Here is a 24578-nt window from a genome sequence, read left to right on the forward strand (position 1 = left end):
TTCCCTTTTTTAAAAATCAAGGATCAGTAAAGACCCACGTTCCAGCGATATCCAAAGCAAATCAGACGCTCAAGTAATCGAGTGTAAGTCCCCTTGTGATTCAAGCAAAATCACATCATACCGCGAGAAGCTTATCCACACATAGACAACCTACAATCAGAACCTTGGAGCAACTCCGATTGATCCTTCTGCAAGATCTATAGCAATTGGGGAAGCTTTATTCAAGAGAGGATAAGGTACCTTCAGGTATTTTATTCTGTGTTTGGTCGTGTACAAAAGACAAATCAATATATACCTAGGAAGCCTGTAAGGTTCCGATTGAAATCCATGAATCCTTAGGTATGTGAAAGTGCGAAACTGTATGTACTGTTATCACAAAAGCTTGCACCATTACTGAGCTATCAACTCAACAACCTTGTGAAACATGGAAACAACCCCGAAGTGTGGGACCTTGAGCAAGGGGCTTGAATCTTCGGAAAAGGCCGGCTTCCTTCTCAATCCAGGTGCAAGTGTTGAACCAACTCAACACTTCAAAACTAACTCCTAAGTCTATCCTAACAATTTTTTGAGGTAAAGGGAAGAGAGAATGCTTGAAGTAAAATGCGGTGATGCACCAAGATAAGAGATGTTCCTCTCCCCACCGAAACGACACAAAGGATTAATTGAAACACCCAAGAGATGCACAACTTCAGTTGCATAAGTGACCCAAACACATGTATGGAGGTTAGAATTTTGCTAAGTGTCAAGAGGGGAGAAGGATTCCCACAAGTCACACTCAAAAAACCAATTAACACAACATATATGGAGAGAAAAGCCAAAAGACATACAGCTATGATGAAGGTAAGAAAGCATACACAACATACATAAGTTTAAAGGAGGCAAGGATGGTGATTTTCAATTAATCATAAGGCCAAAAGCCAATCTTACAGTTGCAGAAATGCAAAAATAATTACAAGTCTTCAAGAGAAGAGAAAGAGCATAGGAAAGGTCAAGGCAGTAGGGAGAGAACCCTTTACAATGAGGCTTAATAGCCCTTATATAGAAAAAATGGTTACAAGGGTCATCATGACCCCTGCATGTCAGTCTAGAAGTGCAGGGAACTGCATGCACTTGACTTGTACATGCAGCAACCTAGCCATACCCATAAAGGGCAATCTTGAGAAGGTGGATTGACTAACCTTCCAAAGTGATACATGACATAAGTCACCAAGCATGGCCCCGTACCTCCCTTGATGGAAATCCTGCCAAAAACATTTAAGGCAACCTTGTGGCTCCACAAAAGAAAGTGCACAAGTCACCAAAACTATCGGAGCATTAAAAGCCTTGACTGTCGATCACGCCATCCGGAAGTGTCGCCAGTCGGAAGGAAGTTTGGAGACTTCGGAAGCTCAGACTCTCGAAGTGAGGAAGACAAGGGAAGGAGCAAGGAACTTTGGAACCTTGAGGTTCCGGAGTTCTGGAAAACTTCAAAAGGCTAAGGAAAGAACTTCGTAACCTCGGGGTTCCGAAATTCTGGGATAGAGAGAGGAAGAGAAGAAATGAACTTCGGAACTACAGAGAGAAGGCAAAAGGGGAAGGAACTTCGAAACCTCAAGGTTCCGGAGTTCCGAAGAGAAGAAGGGGAAGCGAGGAAGAGGACTTTGAAACCTCGGAGTTCCGGATCTCCGAAGAAAAGAAGGAAGAAGGGCTAGGAGGGAACTTCGGAACCTCGAGGTTCTAGGGAACTGCGCAAAGGAACTTCAACCTCAAGGTTCCGGAGTTCTGGGAAAGGGGAGAAGTAAAGAAGGAACTTCGAAACCTCGAGGTTCCGGAGTTCCTGAGAAGGGGCTAAGCTAGAGAAGGGAACTTCTGAACCTCAGGGTTCCGGAGTTCCAAAGAAGGGAAGGGGAAAGGAGAAGAACTTCAAAACCTCGAGGTTCCGGAGTTCCGAAGAAACCGGAGAAAAGCTAAGGGAAGGAAGGGAACTTCGAAACCTCAGGGTTCCAGAGTTCTGGAGCAGGAAAGACAGTGGCTAAGGCAAAGAACTTGGGATCCTCGAGGTTCTGGAGTTCCGGTGGAAGAGAAAAAGAGGGCCTAGGAACTTCCGACAAGGCAACACTTCAAACAATGATTCCACTGCTTTTATCCTTGATCAACTGGGGCAGAGCTGGTCCATGGAACATATCTCTAATCGGTTCTTACTGATGGACCAAGGGTGTCATAAAATGACAACAGTTTTGGCGATTTATGCGGGATGCTTGCCTGCTAAGCATGAAGTCCAGAAGCGTTAGGCATCCATTGGGCACCGAGTCACAACTACAAGAAAAAAGAAAACTCTCTCCTCTGTAACCTGCAAAGGATCAAGACCAGCCATTCTGAAGGGGAACAACCTATGCTCGTGCACTTCTTGGAAAGTAAGAAACCTAACTAACATTTACATTGTTACAATAAAAGGCAACTGATTGTTTTTTCCTCTATCAAAGAGGAACCTTTTGAAAGAGTTGATCCCCCTCATACCATTGTTACATTCAGCATCTAGTTGCAATGGTTGAAATCTCTTGTATGCATGCATTAGATCACACATACTACTCATGTGGTGAAAGAACACTTCACCATTTACCTTGCCACCATAGGGAAGCCATAGAAAATAACCACCTGAGACATCCGAGGATGCATGACGCATACACATAGTAGCAAGGGGGGAGTTTTTTAGGAGTCGGCTAGCATCAAAAGAACTACTCCATGCAAAAGGGAAGGCATCTCTTTTATACAAGGGCGCATCTTTTTTTCCACAATAGCCGACCTCCTCTTGGTGTGAGTTGAAACCAAAAGAAAAGGCCTCGAACTCACATGGTGAAGAAAAGTATACCATATCTCTATCTTGGCCAGCACAAGGGGGCTCTTCGAACACATCAAATTGGAAACTTTGAAGCTTGGGTATACTTTCAAGTTGAACAACCAAAAGACTGTCGGCCTGACCAACATGTTGTTGCTCAATGTCATCAAACTTGGTATGTTGGTCCCAAGTGAAACATTCAAGCTTAGGCACATCATCCCTAATGCCAAAAGAAACATCTTCACCTTGAATGAAGACTTCATATTCAACATCATCACTTTCAGGGACAAGAGAGAACCAACATACATCATAATCACATGTGTTGATAACCAACTCATCAGCACAAATCTTAGGTTTATGAGACACCTCACAAGAAGATCTAAAATCTTCATATTGTCTTTTTGTTTTTGTTTCCTCCTCCAGGCAACAGAATGCAACAACCTCGGGTTCATGGCACGATCCATCCGCTATGCAATCTGCAACAAAACCATTACGCCCTATGCCCTCCGCAAGACTAGCATGTTGCTCCAAAGCTACCACCGGGGGAGATGTGGACATATCCTTCTCCTCACGATCAATAAAGAAAGGAAGATTATCAAATGAGAGGACAATGTCCTCTTCTTTACCTTCACACTCCTCTTGTTCAATGACCTGTTGCTGCAACTGATTATACTCAATATCCTCCTGCAGCATCGTCGATTCTCCCTCATTTGGAGCATATGAAGACTCACCAATGGCTGATTGAACCCCTTCCTCATGATGAGGATGGGAACCATCCATCCTCCATACAATAGGTCCGCCCTTAAAAAGGGAGATAGCATCAGGAAAGGGCCTAGGTGGTGAGTTTTGCAAAAGGCACTGAGGAGAAGGTTCTTGTATACCAACAACTGGAGCTCCCTTGAAACTTGGAATTTTAAAACTAGGGGGGTTAGTTGAAGGCTTGGGAGGTCTCCCCTGTCTGAAGCTTGGGATTTCAAACCTAGGAACCCTAGGAGCAGAAACCTCCTCCTGTATGAGTAGCATCTATATGGCTGCTAGGTGCTCAACTTCTTTCTTCCTAGCAGAGGCAAGCTGCATTACAAGGAACTCTTCATGTTGTCTTTGGGCTCCCATCTGTTGTTGTTGAAGTTGAGCCTGATAAGCAAGCTGATCCTGCTGCAAAGCCAACTCCTGTTGCCTCTTCAACTCCTCCAACTACTTGGTGAAATCAAGCAACACACTTTTGATTTCTGCAATTTGCCTTTTTTCGTCATCTTGGGGTTGGTTGGGCTACCAAGAAGGTTGAGCAGGGGTGGGTGGGTGGCAAGCATTAGGAAAGTGCCCACCTACCGCTGAAGTGAAGTTATTTGGCATGAAACTAGGAGCAGTCCTAGTTTGGCCCTATTGGTAAGGAGGGGAAAATGGTTGGCATTCTCATAGAATGGGGATGAATAGAAGTTACACCCATAATAAGAACTCATTTTAAAGCATTTGAAAGAGATGGAGCTTTTTTAACAAAATGCTTAAAAGAGCAGACGGACCCTCTCAACCAGAGACTAATAACATACCACAGATCCACCAATGATTGCAGAGTTGCCAGGTGCTTGAAAGATGTTGCCTCCAAAGGCTTGATGAACTGAAGAACACACTGAATCTTCAGTTGGCTTGGGCTTAGGACTACATGACTTTGGAACCTCGAGGTTCCGAAGTTGAGGACTTAGGCACTTCGGAACCTGGGGGGTTTCGGGGTTCCAAACTTGCGAACTCCGAAACCTGGGAGTTTCGGAGTTCTGGGGTTGAAGACTTGGGAACTTGGGGGTTCCGAAATCCCAGAGTTAGGAACTTCGTATGAACAAGAACTGGACTTTGAGCAGAGTCGCCAAGTGCTTGAAAGGTGACTGCCTCTAAAGGCTGAAACACTAAAAATTAGCACTGAATCCTTAGCATGTATGTCGAACTAAGTCCCACCGAGCGTGCCAAAAACTGTTATCACAAAAGCTTGCACCCTTGTTGAGCTATCAACTCAGCAACCTTGTGAAACATGGAAACAACCCCGAAGTGTGGGACCTTGAGCGAGGGGGTTGAATCTCCGGAGAAGGCCAGCTTCCTTCTCAATCCAGGTGCAAGTGTTGAACCAACTCAACACTTCAAAACTAACTCCTAAGCCTATCCTAACAATTTTTTGAGGTAAAGGGAAGAGAGAATGCTTGAAGTAAAATGAGGTGATGCACCAAGATAAGAGATGTTCCTCTCCGCACCAAAACGACACAATGGATTAATTAAAACACTCAATAGATGCACAACTTCAGTTGCATAAGTGACCCAAACAAATGTATGGAGGTTAGAATTTTGCTAAGCGTCAAGAGGGGAGAAGGATTCCCACAAGTCACACTCAGAAAACTAGTTAACACAACATATATGGAGAGAAAAGCCACAAGACATACAGCTATGATGAAGGTAAGAAAGCGTACACAACATACACAAGTTGAAAGGAGGCAAGGATGGTGATTTTCAATTAATCATCAGGCCAAAAGCCAATCTTACTGTTACAAAAATGCAAAAATAATTACAAGTCTTCAAGAGAAGAGAAAGAGCATAGGAAAGGTCAAGGCAGCAGGGAGAGAACCCTTTATAATGAGGCTTAACAGCCTTTATATAGAAAAAATGGTTACAAGGGTCATCATGACCCCTGCGTGTCAGTCTGGAAGTGCAAGGAACTACATGCACTTGACTTGTACATGCAGCAACCTAGCCATACCCACAAAGGGCAATCCTAAGAAGGTGGATTGACTAACCTTCCAAAGTGAGACATGACATAAGTCACCAAGCATGGCCCCATACCTCCCTTGATGGAAATCCTGCCAAAAACATTTAATGCACCCTTGTGGCTCCACAAAATTAAGTGCACAAGTCACCAAAATTGTCGGAGCATTAAAAGCGTTGAGTGTCGATCATGCCATCCGGAAGTGTCGCCAGTCGAAAGGATGTCCAGAGACTTCGGAAGCTTGGACTCCCAAAGTGAGGAAGACAAGGGAAGGAGCAAGGAACTTCGAAACCTCGGGGTTCTGGAGTTCTGGAGAACTTCAAAAGGCTAAGGAAAGAACTTCGAAACCTCGAGGTTCCGGAATTCCGGGATAGAGAGAGGAAGAGACGAAAAGGATTTCGGAACCTTGGGGTTCCGAAGTTCCAGAGGAACTAGAGAGAGAAGGCAAAAGGGGAAGTAACTTCAGAACCTCTAGGTTCCGAAGTTCCGAAGAGAAGAAGGGGAAGCGAGGAAGAGGACTTCGGAACCTCGGGGTTCCGAAGCTCCGAAGAAAAGAAGGAAGAAGGGCCAGGAGGGAACTTCGAAACCTCGGGGTTTCGGAGTTCCGGGGAAGGCAAGGGAAGGGAACTTCGGAACCTCGAGGTTCCCGAGTTCCGAAGAAGGGGCTAAGCTAGAGAAGGGAACTTTCGAACCTCGGGGTTCCGAAGTTCCGAAGAAGGGAAGGGGAAAGGAGAAGAACTTCGGAACCTCGAGGTTCCGGAGTTCCGGAGAAACCGGAGAAAAGCTAAGGGAAGGAAGGGAACTACAAAACCTCAGGGTTCTGAAGCAAGAAAGAAAACGGCTAAGGCAAAGAACTTTGGAACCTCAGGGTTCCGAAGTTCCGGTGGAAGAGAAAAAGAGGGCCTAGGAACTTCTAACAAGGCAACACTTCAAACCATGATTCCACTGCTTTTATCCTTGATCAACTAGGGCAGCGCTAGTCCATGGAACATATCTTTGATCGGTTCTTACTGATGGACCAAGGGTGTCATAAAATGACAACATGTACCACAATCCATATTTCTCTATCAACTCTATTGCCTCCTTGGACAACCTCTTGTGGATTCCACCTTGCAACATTTGTGTTATGTACATAGTGAATGCATCATTCACTCTCTTAATCTTCAATTTGATACATGTTCAATTGTGAATAGCATTCATAACTCCTGTATTGCCCTTGTCCATTCCCGACTTCACCTCTGCATATCAATCCTTTGTAGGTAACAAATCGTGCAAGCAGGTACACCAAGTAGGAAGTCATGACGAATGATTTGGATCTCTCCAGATTCCTCAGCTGAAAATCCAGATTGTCACTTATGATTTTTGACCAATTAATCAATGTTCCTTTCAGACAAATCCTGGACGAAATGGAACATGCATCCATCGTATATTGCACCCTGCGACATCCCTATCACTCGGTATACCAAGTTGCTATATTCCTCTTTGAAATCTGTGCCCATGAGTGTCTTGGGAGCCTTGGAATGATAAGACCTAGGGTTAATCATCCATTCCTTGTTCACTATGGTCTTGCACGCATCCATCATCTTCTTATATCTTTCTTCATATTCATCCTTGGCTCTATCTTTCAAGTCTGCTCCACATGGAATTTCGAACACCTCAGCAATCGCACCCTCAACAAGGTAGGGAATGATGGCACCCTTAGGAGTCTTGATCATTCGGGAGAGAGGATCATAACATCGTGCACACTCCAAGATTACCTCGCTGCACTATATGGACTGCGGAAATCCAACGGCCTGATAAATACCACTCTTCATAATGTTTGCATAAGTTGGGGAATGAATCCGGCTTCCAATTCCAAACATCCGTTGTCGCATCTAGTCCATGTTCAGGAAATGCATGTTCGTGTCTGTAATCTCCTTCCATTTCGATGACATCTTAGATTCTGGATAGAATCTCGTCTCAACTATCTTATGTTGTTCCCTCCGAATGCTAATTCCGGACTTCAACATTGCACCTGTATGAAGCTGGAAGTTGGCAATTTCGGAAAATTTTCCTGACAACTATTTTCAAAATTGAATAAATTCTGATTTCTTAATGATTTAGACATTTATGGATTGAAATCAGGAATTTTATCCACATTTTAAACGAATTCTGGAAATAGAACAAAAATGTGACAAGACTAGGGTATGAAACCCTCATGAAATTCATTAAAACCATAAATGTTTAGACTTAAAAAAGTCTGAAGACACCTCCTTATACTTAGAAATTTTATCAAAATTAGAGGGCAAAGGAGTGTACCGGATTGGGAAATGAACTAGGAAAGGTGTGAAAAGTAGGATTTTCACTCAAAAGTTGTCTGAGTACACCTTCCCAAGGTCAACAATGGCTGCCAACAAGTCTGAGGACAACCTGCAACTCTACAATATCACTCACTTAAAAGATGTTGCAATCGCGTGTTATGCAAAAATTTGATGAAAACACTCTTCCCATGGTGAAAACTATCAATTCCGGGCATGTATGTATGGCTGGTAAAATAAAAGTTTTATGAGGACAAGTTTGAAAATGATGTGTTTCAGACTTACCAGCACCTTGCAAAGTGACAAGCAACCCTGGAAATGATGGAAGAATGACTTATAGATACCCTCCAAGTGAAATCGCCAAATTCTGAAAATAGTCTTCAATCACACTCCAATGGCTGCCAAGGAAAATCACCTAAGGCTTGAAATGGAGAAAAATAGACCATGGAAATAACTTTCAGCCTCAATGGTGTCAACTTGACACTTCACCCAATTCGCCCAGCTAGAGAAATTCGCATAAATCAGCAACACACTTGGCAAATATAATATTATAATATTGCTGGACTTCCTTTCTTAAACTAGTTTTCACCTTGGGTTTTCACCACACAAGCAATGTGGGATAAAACTTTGATACTTATACTTGCTTGGGGAAAATCGATTTGCTTCTAGAAGATAAAAATCATTTAATGTTTATTGCAAATCATTTATTAATTGTTTTTATTTTTTAAATAATCATCAACACTTATAAAAACAATTAAATTCAGGGCCAATTTATTTAAAATATTTTAAAATTTAGATCAAAAATGACCTCTAGAGGAAAATCGACCCCATATTGGGATAAAAATCCCAATGAAAACTTATTAAAAATCATTAAAATCATCCTTGGGGGAAAATCGCCCCATGTTGGGATAAAAATCCCAACAAAATTTCAACAAACTTGCACAAATTCGCCTCCAGGGGAAAATCGACCCCTATCTGGAATGAAAATTCCAACTTAAATTTCGTCATGCAACTTAAAAATCACTTTGGGGGGAAATCGACCCCTGTCTAGACAGTTATCCGGACCTAAAAATCATCAAAATCATCATGGTGGAAATTCGCCTGACGTCTGGAATCACAATCCACACAAAAATCCTTAAAATTTCGTCATAAATGCACTGGTGGAAAATCGATAGGCATCAAGAATCATCATTTTAATCGTCATCAACATCATCCGGAGTCCTGGTGGAAAATCGTGAGTCATCAAGAAGAATTCCCACACTTGGTCAAATTTTTACCTCTGGTGGAAAATCGTCCCATGTTTGGATAATGAGTGGGGGAAAAATTGGGTCCATCAGGAATCTAGGGGAAATTCACCACCAATCAAGATTTTGAGTGGGGGAAAATCATGGGTCATCGGAAATGTGGGGGAAAATCATGGGTCATCGGAAATGTGGGGGGAAATCACCTCCCATCAGGAATTTTGACATTTTGAGCCTTAGAATATTGATTTTCATCAGGAATTTAACAATTTAACCACTCAAAATCATCTAGAAACTTAGAATTTCAATAAAACGCATCGGGACTTAGGCAAATTTACCAAAATTTGAGCAAAACAAAAGGAAACCTATCGGGATAAAGTGCAAAATCAACTTGAATAACTTCCTAAGAACGAGAAAACAACTCCTAAAGGTCTTAAAACACCTTAGCACTTAAAAATCACCGACAATACGTTCAAAAACACGTTAACGCTCAAAAGGACTACACTTAGACAAAAATTAGGATCATTAAAATTTCAACTTTTACGCACTTGATCCTATAACTTCAAAACCCTAGATGACAAATAGGCATGATCAAAAATCCGAGACTCGAGCACGGGAACTCAAAATTGCCCACTATGCTGCCAAAACCCTAAACTAACCAACATAGAAAGTAGGAAAGAGGGGGTCCTCGTTTGTAATGGGGCGATGTGTGAAAAGGTCACAACATGTCGCAAGCCCAGAAAACGCAAAAAGGAAATTGCGCTTTGTGCAGAGAACAGGGGGGAAGATGGGCATCTGAGGTCGCAGGAACCCTTCCATCACACATAGAGATGCACGAAACAATGAAGATCACATCAAATCCCAAGCCTTCGCACGGTCACGTGGGCAAATATAGACACGAGCAGAAGAATCACAACGCAGAGGCACGGAGGAAGAAACCAAAAAAGTGTGCACCAAAGAAAATCCGCTAGAGGAAATAGAACAATCGCATGTCATCGCTAAATAGAGAAAAAAGAAAGAAAAAAAAGGAACATGATCGTGCGGAAGAGGGCTTGCGATTTTCAAAAGAAAACAATCTTCTCAATTTTTTTAAAAACACAGAACTGCACAAAAATCTTTAAAAATTTCAAATTATAGCTTTTCAAAAGCCCACGAAATTTTTCACAAATATTTCTCTAGAAAAAAAAATTTAAAGAAATAAAAAAAAAAAACTAACCCACTCTGATACCATGTTAATTAAATTAATTGGTAATTGCTCAATTATTGCAGAGAGAATGATATGTTTATATAGCAATTACAGATATGATGTTTCTAAAAGAAACAATCAATCACAAGCAATAGAAAAAGAAACTAGCTAATCTAACTAAGATTATGCTAATATTACAAAATTGGCCATTAAAGATATAATAACTAATTAATATTCTAGTACTACCAAGATTGAAATGCTCAAGACCAGATTTGAATATCAATGTGGTGATCAAGTGTTAGTATCTTCTATGCATGAAAAATCATTTTTCTTAAACCCTAGGGTTTTTCAAGAAGGGTTTTGGTATATATTTATTGATTTTGTTTTCTCGATTAGTGTTTTTCTAGGGTCTTCGACATTTATAAGTCCATTTGTAGATTGAATCAAACAATTAGAGTTTCTAATTTGCATTACTCAGTCGTGATGAAAACATTAAGGTTTTAAGGTAAGTTTCAATCATTTGGATAAGACAATGACATACATTTCCACTTGCCTAGGGTTTCCTCCATTGTTCTCAAGGTGGAATATCAACTAGTAATTCGAGTTGTCTTCATATGTTTGATGTTTTAGCATTTTCTCTAGGGTTTTTTGATATAACCAATTGCAAATTTGTCTCATCTAATTGTTTACAAAGTCTAGAGCTTAGAGAAATAAAATTTTCCTGTTTCCACACAAAGGGTATCAAATTCAAGTCACCGAGATGGTTGGTGAAGTTGTCAATAGATTGGTGATTAGAATTTTTAAATTCTTCAAAAGGTCTGTGTTGTTGTAGATCAAAGACTCGTTAGAGTCACTAAGAGGAGCCACACATTAGACAGCTATTTCTAGCAATTAATTTTTTAAAGGTCTTTGGATGATTTGTCTATCAAACTGCCATGTTTAGTAACTATTTTTTAGCCTTGAATATTTTTAATAGTTTCTTTTCCATAGGTTCTCTTTTGGACAGAATGGTTGAGGGACTAAATTTAGAATGTTTTAGTTAGCTTTTTTTCAGCTTAGTGTATGGTAGTTTTCTACTTGAAAGTGCTTTGTTCATACTTTTTCAGTAGCTTTACAAATTTTGCATTAAAAAATATTTTTGGGATCAATCAATTATTATCCTAAACTTCACAATTTGGATTTTGGTTATCTTATAAATAAGTGCTTGGAGCACAGAATGTTTTACAAATAAGTACTTATGTTGCATAAATTATTTTTCAACCTAATTTCTTATGTCTACCATTACTATATTTGTAAATTCACTAATTGAATTGAATGGATAATAGTGTCAAAGCTTTATATTGAGGTTATTTGTCTAAGTTGTAGCCTTATGCTCTTGAAATTGCCTGTCATCTATGTATGAAAGTTGTTATTTTTTTGAAGTGTTGTGCAAATCATCCAATTGGTTTCTTCTTTTAACCAATGAGGTGTTGTTGCATTTAGAATCAGCCGCTTTCATTCTTATAATCCATAAATCTCACTTGTAGGACAAGCTAGACTAGTCATTCTATTATTTCATTACTACAAAACCCCAGAAAATATTATACATCACGTTAATGTTTGTATATTCTGTCTATAGCTTAGTGCTTGGGGTTAGTTTAGTTTGTTAAAGAGCTTCCTCTTTCAATCTGATGAGATTTTTCCCTCACACATTATTTTTATTTGTGTTGTTCTAAAAAAGACAAATTAATATACTTTCCTGATCTAAGTTTTATTCTTTAAAACACAGAGGCATTGCAGATTTTGAATTAATTGAAAACTGGCCTAATGCCTATATCTTGAAAAAATAAAAAATAGAAGGCATGATTGATATTGATGAACTAGTAAATCACTTGGAGTATCAAGCATTTCCATTTTCCTTTAGTAGACATCCACAGTAAGTATCAATCAAATTGTGAACACAATATTCAATTCTTGAGTATTTAATCCCCAAACCACGTTGGTACACACTTTGATAATAGAGTTGTGTACAGCAGCTCTTTCGATTCTTGCCATGCTTTTAAACAAGTCCGATTATGCATAACTTTCTCATTTGGAAAAGCCAACAACAGATAATTTGAAAATAATCCATCAACCACAACAACAATGAGCAATTTGGCAACAAACGCTTTCAAAAGAACTGAACACTTGTTTTTGGAGTAGAAAATTGATGCTTTAGATCGAATAGGAATTATTGGGAGTAGAAAATTTTGTCCAAATAATCATAAACAATGCTGCAAATTCTGTGGCTACAGAAACTTCTTTCTGAAAAAAAACCACTGGTGTTGGCTTTCCCAACAGATAGATCTAACACAGAAGAGCATCACAAAACCAAGTCTGGTTAAACTGGTTATCGAGAAGGAAAAGTACACAACTAGGTACATCTTCAACCAATTGTTAGTCCTCAACATGGTCAAGGGTGCAGGTACACAATATGGTACAAATTCCACTTCCTTGTAGCTTCTTTACAAGCAAAAGGTAAATCTATAATGAATGTTTGTTGGAAACACTTGGACAACTTTCCCATCTATACCAGAGACAGATAAAATATATATTGTTTAATATGTTTTACACAAATTATTTTCAAGGACATTTGATGAGGAAATAGAACTATTATTCTGTTCCATTTCCCTACTCACATGTCAAGACATGGCAATATATGTTTTATTACAAAAATACACACCAACGGCCTAAGGAGCTGCATGTCTCTAGCTCTGTCCCGTCAGACGCAATGCAAAAAAGCACATCTTCTCCATTAATTATTTTTCATCTTATGAATGCAGGTCATAAATTATAATCAAACTGCATCTTAAATTTATATACACAATTGCACTCTAGTTGTTATTCTGTCAGATTTAGCTATATTATAACTTGTAATAGTGAATGCTTATGATAAATATCAGTTATATTCAGAAAGACCAATAAGAAATTATATGAGGCTACATACGTCCGTTCATGGCATTTTCAGGTTCATTAATTTTCATTCACAGAACACTATTGCTCCTGATTCATATTATGATAGTAAAAGGAACTTAATAGGAAGACAGTTGTAATCTTATTTGGAAAAATTGTAAATACCTTGGACTTTCCTTCAAATGCCCCAAAAATGGATTCCGTTGCCAATGTAGCAGCTAAGGGAACAATTCCACCAGTCATCAGCTTTGCAAAGCATGCAATATCTGGTACACAACCTAGGAGCTCTGCAGCAGACTTTAGGGCACAAGAAAAAATAAATAGTAATCTCCAACAACCTATCTACCATAGTTCTTAACTTCTTCCCACTAAGCCAGGACAGTCACATTGACTTGGGGAATACAAGATTCAAATAACAGTTTGAACAAGTAAAACAAGGTATTTGAATGATTTGCAAAATTAAGGAGATCTAGATAGCCAAACATGTTAATATACCTGAGCTCCAAGGCGCCAGAAACCAGTAAACACTTCATCAAATATTACAGGTATTCTATGTTTTCGGCATTCTTTGACAAGAACCCGCTGGAAAAGTGGATCTATCATATGCATTCCACCAGCAGCATGTATAACTTCAAGTACAAAAGCACAGGGCTATTAAGCTTCTAAAAATTTATGATCTTTAGAAATATTGATTAGAGCAAAATGATGATTATCATATTAGTGATACATGCCAAACACAAGCAATGCAAATTTAAAATTCAATGGAGAAAATGATAGAAAAAAAGGTAGGCAGGCACTAAAATAATTATTATTTATCATTGTAAAAAGCAAGAAGATACTACTTTTTATCGTTTTTTATCTCAAAAAAATTAGGTCCAAAAAGAACAAAAACACATTAAGAATTGAAATATTGGATTTGCAGCATAAGAAAATTAGACTGATTGTAACAACGAATCAGGCTGTCAATTTCATGAAAAGTCATCATAGAAGACAACCTTACACTACAAAGATAACTGATCTTACCTGAAGATGGCTATCCAAAAAACTGGATAAACCAATGACATAACATTGTTGTCTTAGACAGTGTTTTCCTGTTCTTTTCTACAATACAGATTACTGCAGCAAAAGGCAAGCAATAAAAAGCAAATGAATTTGACATGGCCAATTAATGTAGACGTACATAGGAATAAATCCACAGTATTATAAATAAAAAATAAACCCATTCAAGAATGGATAAGAACAGGATTAATATCTTCCGCCAGCATCACAGTCAAAGTCAAAATCGGAAACTTTACAAGTAGCAGAGATAAAAGAGACTGCAGCCCCCCAACCGTATAACACAAAGGCTTAGGCACAACAGCATTCTTTTAGTAAAGAGAAATTTTAATGTTAATAAATGTAGTTACAATAACCCCCATTAGTGATTATCAGAGACTACATATCAGGAAGATTCATGATATCCTTCTAGCATAGATGGTCATGACTCATGAGTATATCAAATATGAGCAAATTTACAAAAAGTTAATAAACTACATCATATTCTGAAACTACAGAAATAAAAGATAAAATGTCGTCTCAAATCAAAAAAAAACTAAGAGTGTGGTGCAAGATTATGGCTCGCAGTTCTTCCAAGATTGCTAAAACAATGCTTTTATACCACATAAGATTTACAACGTGTTGAAATAAATCTAAGGAACAATAACAACTTTAGAGGAAAACTACCTCAGCCTATAAATAAAGGCTTACAAATTAGAAAATGTATAAAGGAGAAGAATTCTATTCATCAACTGTGTATATACTATATACTGAGCTACCATAGAAAATACAAAAGGAGATGAGGGTAAGAACTCGACCTCCTGAAATAGCATGATTTTCAAAAATCCTATTTAGAGAAAAGCCAGAAAGAAAACAAGTTAACCCCAGAATTATCTATATAGAATATATAAGAAATAAAATAAATAATATCTATAATATCCTCTGCAAGAGGAATATAACCTAAGGTATATGCATGCATAATTTACGCCAACAGCCCCTTAAGCAACTTAGGTAGGTAAAAAGAATCAGTCCAAACAACTAGGCCATGTTAGGTACCCATGTACAAAATTTATCACAAATTAATTGTGGTTCTAATGGATCTCCACACAACTGTCAGAGTGGACCAAGCAGTCAAACTGCACTCTTAAAAGCCATACATAATGTGAAAACTTGTCAAAAATAGTGAGACATAGAAATACATAGACTTCGTCATTTTTTTAAGCATTTAATATTCTGGTCAATATCACTTGTCTTAGGGATAAGACCAAGGAGATAAGGTAAGAGAGACTTCCTCATGATATAACCCCCCATCCCAAATATGTAGTACTTTATTTTGGTTTGAGAATAGATAATCGCTTTGATATAAATTTGCTGTGTACATCAAAAGTCCTGTAAATGCGGAAAGTACCAGGAACTGAAACCACTATACTGAGTAAGAATAGGAGCAAATATAAGTTACAAATGTGAAGTATACAAAAAAAATTATTACTTACAAAAAACAAAACTATAAAAAGAGTCTATATGAGCCTAGATGGACTCCAAAAGTACTGAAAATGGGGGGCCCATGATTTATATTTCATAAAATTCAACATAGCATGATTCATTATACATCAAATGATTGAAAATTACCAATAAATAATCATAAATCTCATCAATCAATCTTGAAAACTATATATATTTACATAATTATATGATTCAATCATCAAATACTTTCAAATTGTGATCTATTTAATAGATCAAAATCTTTACAAAAGTCTAGGGTCGCACCTTTTAGAAAGGGTAAGTAATTCAAATATCTTAAATTCATAGAGGAATATTAAGTTTTGAATCTCTTAAACTCCAAACGTTTAAGGTTGAAATACCATACCTTTTAATTTAAAGGTCGCGATCCCTACATTTGTATGGTCATGATCTCCAAAACTACCCCACTATCTGATATATATTTAAACATTGTATGGTTTAATGTGTTTCCATTTTGCACACTACTACGAATTAGCCTCTACTTGTGTATGACATGCAAGCAAGCTAAACCATGGACCTTTTACAATTATGTATTTTATATTACAGCTGTCTGACAGACCCCATTCTTTGCCATGACAGAAAGATAAGAATGCAATAAATAAATAAATAAATTCTATAATAATGTGGACAGGATTTTATTGGACTTACAGGTTCTATTTTAATGGTGAAGGCTTTTGCATGCAAGGAAAACAGAGCACAGAGGTATGATTTAATCCAGAATTTTGTGGACAGAAGCCTTTGCATTTTGAAAACAAATCAATAATCATAATCTCCATGAACTCTCGTACAAGCCTTTCAATGCATGACCTTTGAAATTGCCCACATCTATTTGAGTGTGTAAGTATTTGGTCATTAGCATGGTCAAGCTTGATAATAAATCCAAGACTCTTAGAAAACTATCAAGTGGCAGGCTCTTTAGTAGATTTTCGAAACTACCTTATACTTGCCGAGCAACTCTGAAATTCTTAGAGATTAATTGTAGGGATAAGAATAATCTGCATCAGTTTAATATAGGTAAACAATAAATTCAAAAAAATCCTTCTGCATAATTTTGTTTGTTTGGCTGGTATCAACTATCTTGCTTTCACAAAGGGCTAAATATTTGATCGTATACTCATAATCCCTCTTGCTTAAATATCAAGAACCTCCACTAATGATTGATGGAGAATATTTATACCAAATACAGCGATTAACACCCAAAGTGAAATAGATTCCCCTGACATCAACATACAATTTATCCTTAAGGATATAATCAGCCAATATAAGCTTCACACTAGGCATTCAATATTTTTATAGCCCAAGATCCAAATAGTAAGACTCCAAGAAGTGACTAAGTGCAAACCACACTAGAAAAACTTATACCTTATCAAAAACATCGAGAGAATTGCAATGAACAAATTAACAATATTAATCATTCATAAGGCATTGAGTACACATCTAATGGGTCGTTTCAAGTTCTTTAGGCTTCATACATCTATATGGTATTATGAAGAAAATATCCAGGTCAAATGAAAGACACATTCTTATTAAAATAAAAAAATTGAATTGAATCTTAATATGGTAATTTTTATGGAACTCTAGTTGGTCACCCAAATCGTAATAGATTCAATCAAAAAGTAAGCTAGATGAAGGGATGATAGAGATAATGAAGCATAAATCTATCTCTCACAGAAAAATATAATTAAATAGAAGCAAGCCATTTCTTAGAAACAAAGAGTTACATATGAGAAGAGATTTGCACTTGAATCCAACCCATAAAACAAGCTAGGAACTCTAGTTGAGAGTTGGGAATCATACTGAATTGCCATCATCAAAGGATCAGTCAATGAATAAAGGGGTTTTATTTCATTTAAGATTACCACACAAAAAGGAATGGTTTCAATTTTCTTCTACTTTCATATAAGGTATTTTCACTAGCCACTAAAACATCTTGTCTAATAGTTTCGTAAAAAAATAAATTGATAAACATATGATCCTTGTTTAGAAAAGGCTCTTCAAAGATGTCCATGTTGTTAGTTCATTTATTATATATATGTACTTTTAGTTTCATACAAGCCTAATTTTGAATGGGGGAACTTGTTGTGACCTATTTCACACATCACCCCATCGCAGATTGGGACCCCCAATTTTTTGCTTTTTAGGATTTTGTCCTAGCTCTGCAGTTTCATAAGCCCATTTTTTGAGAGAGTTTTGAGTTTGAGCTTCTGAGGTCATCCCGCACCAAGTTGAGAAATCATGTATGAGTGGTGTCAAAGTGCTTAGAAGGTCTAAAGGACAAGGATCGCAATTGCTTTGGGTCATTTCTGACAACTTTCTATTTTTAGGAATTTCTGCTTTGTTTGCTTTTTTCTGCTTTTTTGAAAGTGGAATCTGGGTTTTGTTCCTCGAGTCATGTGGTCACTGCCCATGTCAGAATTTGAAAATCTTGTATAAAAAGCAGGGCTTCGAAAATTTTGCTTTTGTCTGAGATTAGGGTTTTATTCTTTAGGTCATATCAGTCCTACCCATGTCTTTAGATTCAAGAAATTTTGCTTCTGAGTATAAAAAGCAAGGGTTTGCCTTTTTTTGCTTTTTTCCCAGATTAGGGTTTTGATCTCCATGCCAAATTATTACTACCCATGTTCTCAGAATTGAAAAATTATGTCTTTAAGGGTAAAAAGCAAAATGCAAACCCCAATTAGGATTTTGTTCTAGAAGATCAACCATATGATCAATGCCCATGTTCTCAGATTTTGAAAATTTGGTCTTTAAGAGTGAAATTTAGAAAAGCAAGGTGGAAACCCTAATTAGGGTTTCGTTCCAAAAGAACCAGTGTGACATGAACGTTGTTGATCAAGTATAAAGTCAAAGATGGATATTAAAATGAAGAAGTGGTTGTCCAAATAAAGTTCGCCTAAGTTAGAAACTCAAAGGCATGACATGACTTCTCAAACTTCGCCAAAGGCATGAGAGAGAATGGTTAATGATGTGCCAAGTCCACCAAGACTCAAGTCAAACATGGCATATGAAGCATAAACACCACCCAAGTATGTTGATGAAGAATGGCGAAAGCATGATTAAGAATGTCCAATTAAGAATGTCCAATGAAGATCCAAGTCTGCCTCATGATCAAGCAAAAATGTCAGACACTTGCTAAACTCCTACCTACAGTCAACTAACTTATGGCAAGAGTTAATCAAACTCCTAGTCGAGGTTAAGCAAGCAAAATCAAGTTGAAAATAAACTAAGGCATGGAAGTGTGAAGCAAGTTTGGAGGATGTTTGTTTAAATTCGCTCAAGGCATCAAAGCATATGTCAAGGTTGGCAAGACCCTCGCCAAGTCTGCCAAGACATGGCAGAGTCACGCTAACTCCGCCTTGTCCAAGTCTCATCCAAGTCCACCTAGAAGCCTTCCAAGTTAGCATATGATATGTCAAGGAAGCTTCCAAACTCGCCATGTAGATGAAAGCAAAATTGCCAAGTTGGCCATGACATATAAAGCAAGTTGGGATTAAAGTGTGATAGCAAAGATGAAAGAGAAAACAAACTTCGCCTTCTAGAAGAAAGCTAATAAAGCAAGTTCGCTTGGAGTTGGAATTAAAACATTATGACACGGCATCTTCACATTCTAGAAGAAAGCAAAGAATTTCCCAAAATCACTCTCTAGTGTAATGTCCCCACTTAGGAATAGAATTTAATAATAAATAGTTATAATAAAATAGAAAAGAATAAAAATAAAATTTAAATTAAAATATTAAATAATATAATTAAATATATTTAAAATATAATTAAGTTAATGAATGGTCAAAAGACATGGAAGGAAAAGGTGTGACTCCCTCAAACATGGGATATAAAAGGGAGAAGAGAACCTCATTTTGAGAGGGGGATAATTTGGGAATCAGAAGTGCAAATCTGATTTAAATAAGAAGTGCAGATCTGATTGTGAAAGGTTGCGTCCCTTTCAAAGGGCAGAAGTAATGAAGAGTTGCACTCTTCCAAAGGGTGCTAATGGTGAAAGGGTGTGCATCTTGCCAAAGGGCATACATGATGAAGAGGTGTGACCTCTACCTCACATTGAGAGATATAAAGGAAAGGAATCAAAAGCATCCAATGACATGATCATCGATCAAATCAGATCAGAACTATTATTAAGTTATAAGAATTGGCAGCCTCCTAGTACGGGACATTACAATGGTATCAGAGCAATGATCATACCATCCTGCAGGGTAAAGAATCTAAAGATGAATCAATGAGTCATCCTAGTTAAGGGAAAAGAATCTAACAATATGTGTATTCACATATATGCTCCGTGTTTGCAGATATCCATGTGTATGCTTCGTTTTTTCAAGTGTATGCTCCATGTTTGATTCATAACTGATGTGTTTGTTTGCTCCATGAGTGTCTATGATTACTATAGACATATTTATTTAAGAACATTGTATTTGAGGTCATAGATGTCTGTCATGCTTCTAATCATAAGTTCTTGACATTAAGTGATATCTATGATATTGTGCAAACCATTTAAGAAGTGGTGTGAGACAGGGATGAGAGAAAACTTCTCCTAAAATTACATAATTATGAAATATATATGTAATTCATATTATCATTTGTATGATGAGTACCCTATGATGCCTATGTTGAGCGAACTGTCATGGTAGTAATATAAAGAAGTACAAAGAGGGAGAATGGTGATGAGGTCCTCCTCTAGGTAGCCCACCTCGTGGTAGTTGACCAATGGTCCCATGAGGCCAAGTGGGTGTAAGACAGAGTCCACCGCTCTTGGGCTTAGAGGGGAAGGACATTTGGGGCATCCTATGGTATCTTTCCAAACCCTATCATAATTAATTATTAACAAAGGGATAAGGATGGAAGTGATGAAGGGGAATGGTGATAGGATACCTCACTAGGTAGCTCACCTCATGGTAGTTTGACCAATGGTCCCATGAGGCCAAGAGGGCTCTGGCTTTCACTCTGCTCTTGGGCCTAGGGTAGAGGGTCTCTTGGACACCTCATCATTCTTCTTACTCCCACTCTCTTATGATTGAGCTCCTATAGGGAGTTGGACCAGACCCTGGTTAAGTTAATTTATGCTTAGTTATCTTTCTTTAGAGATTTATATTTTTAGTTCCAATGGTTTCCTATCTTGTTCCATTTGTAGTTTTACATAAAATGGTGATTTAGGACAAGAACTAGGGTTTTTACAAAAAAAGTAGCAGCATGTTTATTCTATGAGTGCTTCGAAAGCCATTTCATATTGGGAATCATTTTGAACATTCCATGACCATTGCTTGAGGACAAGCAATCTTGAGTGGGGCGGACTATAATGTCCCCACTTTGGAATAGAATTTAATAATAAATAATAATAATAAAATAGAAAGAGTAAAAATAAAATTTAAATTAAAATATTAAATAATATAATTAAGTTAATGAATGGTCAACAGACATGGAAGGAAAAGTTGTGACTCCCTCAAACATGGGATATAAAAGGGAGAAGAGAACCTCATTTTGAGAGGGGGATAATTTGAGAATCAGAAGTGCAAATCTGATTTAAATAAGAAGTGCAGATCTGATTGTGAAAGGTTGCGTCCCTTTCAAAGGGCAGAAGTAATGAAGAGTTGCACTCTTCCAAAGGGTGCTAATGGTGAAAGGGTGTGTCTCTTGCCAAAGGGCATACATGATGAAGAGGTGTGACCTCTACCTCACATTGAGAGATATAAAGGAAAGGAATCAAAAGCATCCAGTGACAGGATCATCGATCAAATTAGATCAGAACTATTATCAAGTTACAGGAATTGGCAGCCTCCTAGTAGGGGACATTACATCTAGAAGAAAGCAATTAAAACAATGACAAACAAATACATAAAGCTGCAAGATCAAGTTCGCACATATTGAAGAAGCTTTCAAAGTTTCCAAGAAGAAAGCGAACAAAGCAAGAAAGAAAGCTTCTAGAAACCGCCAAAGAAGTATAAAACATGGTTTTCACTTCGTTAAGGATTTTTTTATTGTCAAGCAAGGTTCGCATATTATGAGAGAGCAAAGTGTGCAGCATAAGCCTATGTCCAAAATTCGCCAAGGTTGAGCAAAGCAAGCAGCTCCTAAACATGATAGAACTTGATCAGATTATCAGACTTCAGACAGAGATAGCAAAATCTGCCATAAGAATAAGAAATCAAAGCCAAACAAAGCTGTCTAGCTACTGTCCAAGTCCGCCATGAACAGCAATCAAAGCAAGTTAAGGTTAAAAGATTGAAGATTCGCTGAGCACACAGAGAAATGGAAGCCAATCAAACATCAAACTCCGCCCTATCCAAGGAAGCTCCAAGTTCGCTCAAAACATGAAGCATAAAACTTGTCCAAACAACTTCATACTCTGCCCTCAAGAAGACATGAAGAAAGTTGGCATAACACCTCCAAACCTGCCAACCTAAGAAACCTCAAACTCCGCTCTCTAGAAGAAAGCACAAACACTTGGAAAAGAAATAAAACTTGGATTAGAAGGAAAAGAAATAAAACTTGGATTAGAATTTGCCTAAGGCTGATAAAGCATCATGAAAGCGTGATAAGAGCATAAAGAGAACCATGATAAAACTTGATCAGAATAAGGTGATCAGACTTCCAAATCAGATCCATGAAGACAGAGATAGCAAGATTCGCATGGGGAAAAGAAATAAAGCAAAAACAAATTGTCCAAACTCCTTCCAACCCCGCCAAGCACAATGAAAGACATGGAAAGAATAAATGAAGCTTGCCAAGGCATGGTAAGAAAGATTCCAAGTTCGCCTTGGGACAAGGTGATCCAAGCCCGCCATGGAGAAGGTTGAACAAATTTGGCATAGAAAACATTGATAAAGCAAACACAAGGTGGTAATCAAACCTTCCGAGAAGACATGTTAAAATCTACCAAGCACATGAAGAATGATGTCCAAACAGAAGCAAACTCCGATCTGCAGTTAATGAAGATGGTATGAGTCAATCAAACTCCTACCTGGGGTTTAAGACAGCAACTTAATTAAAGGCATAAGGACGAATTTGATCAAAACACAAGTTACACACACGTTTAAAGAAACTTGTCCAAGCTTCTTACTTGCTTTGGCAGATTGAGCATAAATTAACAAGAGACCTAAAATTTACCCATTGATCAAGCATGAAGACAAACAAGCTGACATGCCAAGATAAAAATATAAGTTGCCAAGTAAAACCCAAGGTATCCACAATCAAGACATAAGACAGAAAATTGAAACAAACCCTCGTCCAAGCATCATGAAAATTTGATCAAACCCAGACACAAATTGATTTATCTAGGCATAAATGGAATATGTGAATATGCCTGACCAGAGACCTAAACTTGATCCATTAATCAAACATGAGGGCCATTTATTTGCCATGTCATGAAGAAAGACAAGTTTTGACAAATCCACATGAAATCAAACCAGCAAGTCGGAAAATCAATTTGTCACATGAAATAAATTTTTAATTATTTTCCAAAATTAATATTATTTTCAAGGATTATTTTTCAACACTTAGAAAATTTTCAAAATTCAAGAAAATTCAATTTGAAAGAAAGTTCTAGAAGATTCATTAGCTAAGGATGGAAATTTGAGAGAAAAAAAAAAAGCCATTTTGTAAAGATTTAAAACAAAAAAAAACAATTAAATAATTAAAAAACCAAAATAAATAAATAAAACTTCTAAGTTTAAGAATCCTAGACTCTATATATTTTCACCCAATTCATTTTCACAATTCACTATTCAGGTTGAGAATTCGGGGAGCAACTGAGAAGAAGTTTTCTCTCAAGTTTGTGATTTTTTTATTTTCAAGAAGTGAAAATCTTCTAAGTATTAGAGGTCAAAAAATTAAGTGCTTTCTCTGATTTTAGGACAGATTTTCAAAGTTGAAGGTAAATTTCAGTCATAAAGAGGACCCTAAAATTTGAATTTGACTGAATTTTCTTATCTTTCAGTCTTATTTTCCTCAATTTTATCAATTTCTTGGCCAAGCCCTTCACTTTCAATTGCTTTTTCCCAAAAACTTAACCTTTTAACAGGCTGAATGTGAAATTTTCAAAAAAGAGGATTAAAAATCAGAATTAAAATCTGAAAATATCACTTTTCATGTGTTTTTCAGGTGGATGACCAAGGAAGCACCAATGAAGTTCACCAGCAAGGGAGCACAGTTGAAATCCAAGGTCAAATCAAAATGGAAAAACATCACAGACACTAACCTCAGACATGTGGAGATAGAAGAATTCAGAAAGAGAATGTATGAGCACGATGGACACATCCCAACACCCATTGCTTGCAAGATGATGCGAAATGGAATCGTCTAGGCACCTGGATTCCCACCAGCCAAGGAGTGTGTTGAGCTGATAGTTGAATGTGCTTTGTACTATAACGCACAATCAAAAGAGATAATTGCACCAGATGGAAAAGTCCTGGCTAATCTTTCAAAATTATCCATTCAAGAGACATTTGGCATACCAAGCCATAGTAAGACCACATACAAGACTAAGGAGCAAACCAAGAGGGTCTATGACAATCAGTCTGAACTCTGTGCTGCAAATGTTAACAAGTCTTGGTTAGAGAAGAAAAGACCTCAGGGGAAAGTGCCAAAGCATTTGCTGCATCCTTACTTCAAGGAAGAATATGGTGATATCATCCTGAAACTGAACAGAGTAATGGGCAGCTCTGAAGGTGCACCATTCCAAACATGGATGTATTATTTCATAGATGAAATCACCTCAAGAACTAAGTTATTTAACTGGTCCCGTATAATCAGCGACATCACCTCAAGAACTAAGTTATTTAACTGGTCCCGTATAATCAGCGACAAC

At 37.7% G+C, this 24578-nt stretch overlaps 1 protein-coding gene across 2 annotated transcripts in view; it reads right to left on the reverse strand.

Annotated features, from left to right (window-relative positions):
- The window catches only part of LOC131063774 (bifunctional dethiobiotin synthetase/7,8-diamino-pelargonic acid aminotransferase, mitochondrial), a 228178-nt gene that overhangs the window by 46171 nt on the left and 157429 nt on the right, over nt 1-24578 (reverse strand). For both annotated transcript variants that reach the window (XM_057997706.2, XM_057997705.2), the window contains exons 10-11: nt 13709-13842; nt 13379-13510 (exon numbers count right to left, since the gene is read on the reverse strand). In XM_057997706.2, the coding sequence (XP_057853689.2) occupies nt 13379-13510; nt 13709-13842 (266 nt within the window). The remainder of the gene's footprint in view (nt 1-13378; nt 13511-13708; nt 13843-24578) is intronic.

Source organism: Cryptomeria japonica, chromosome 5 (genome assembly GCF_030272615.1).
Source record: "Cryptomeria japonica chromosome 5, Sugi_1.0, whole genome shotgun sequence".
Lineage (NCBI taxonomy): Eukaryota > Viridiplantae > Streptophyta > Pinopsida > Cupressales > Cupressaceae > Cryptomeria > Cryptomeria japonica.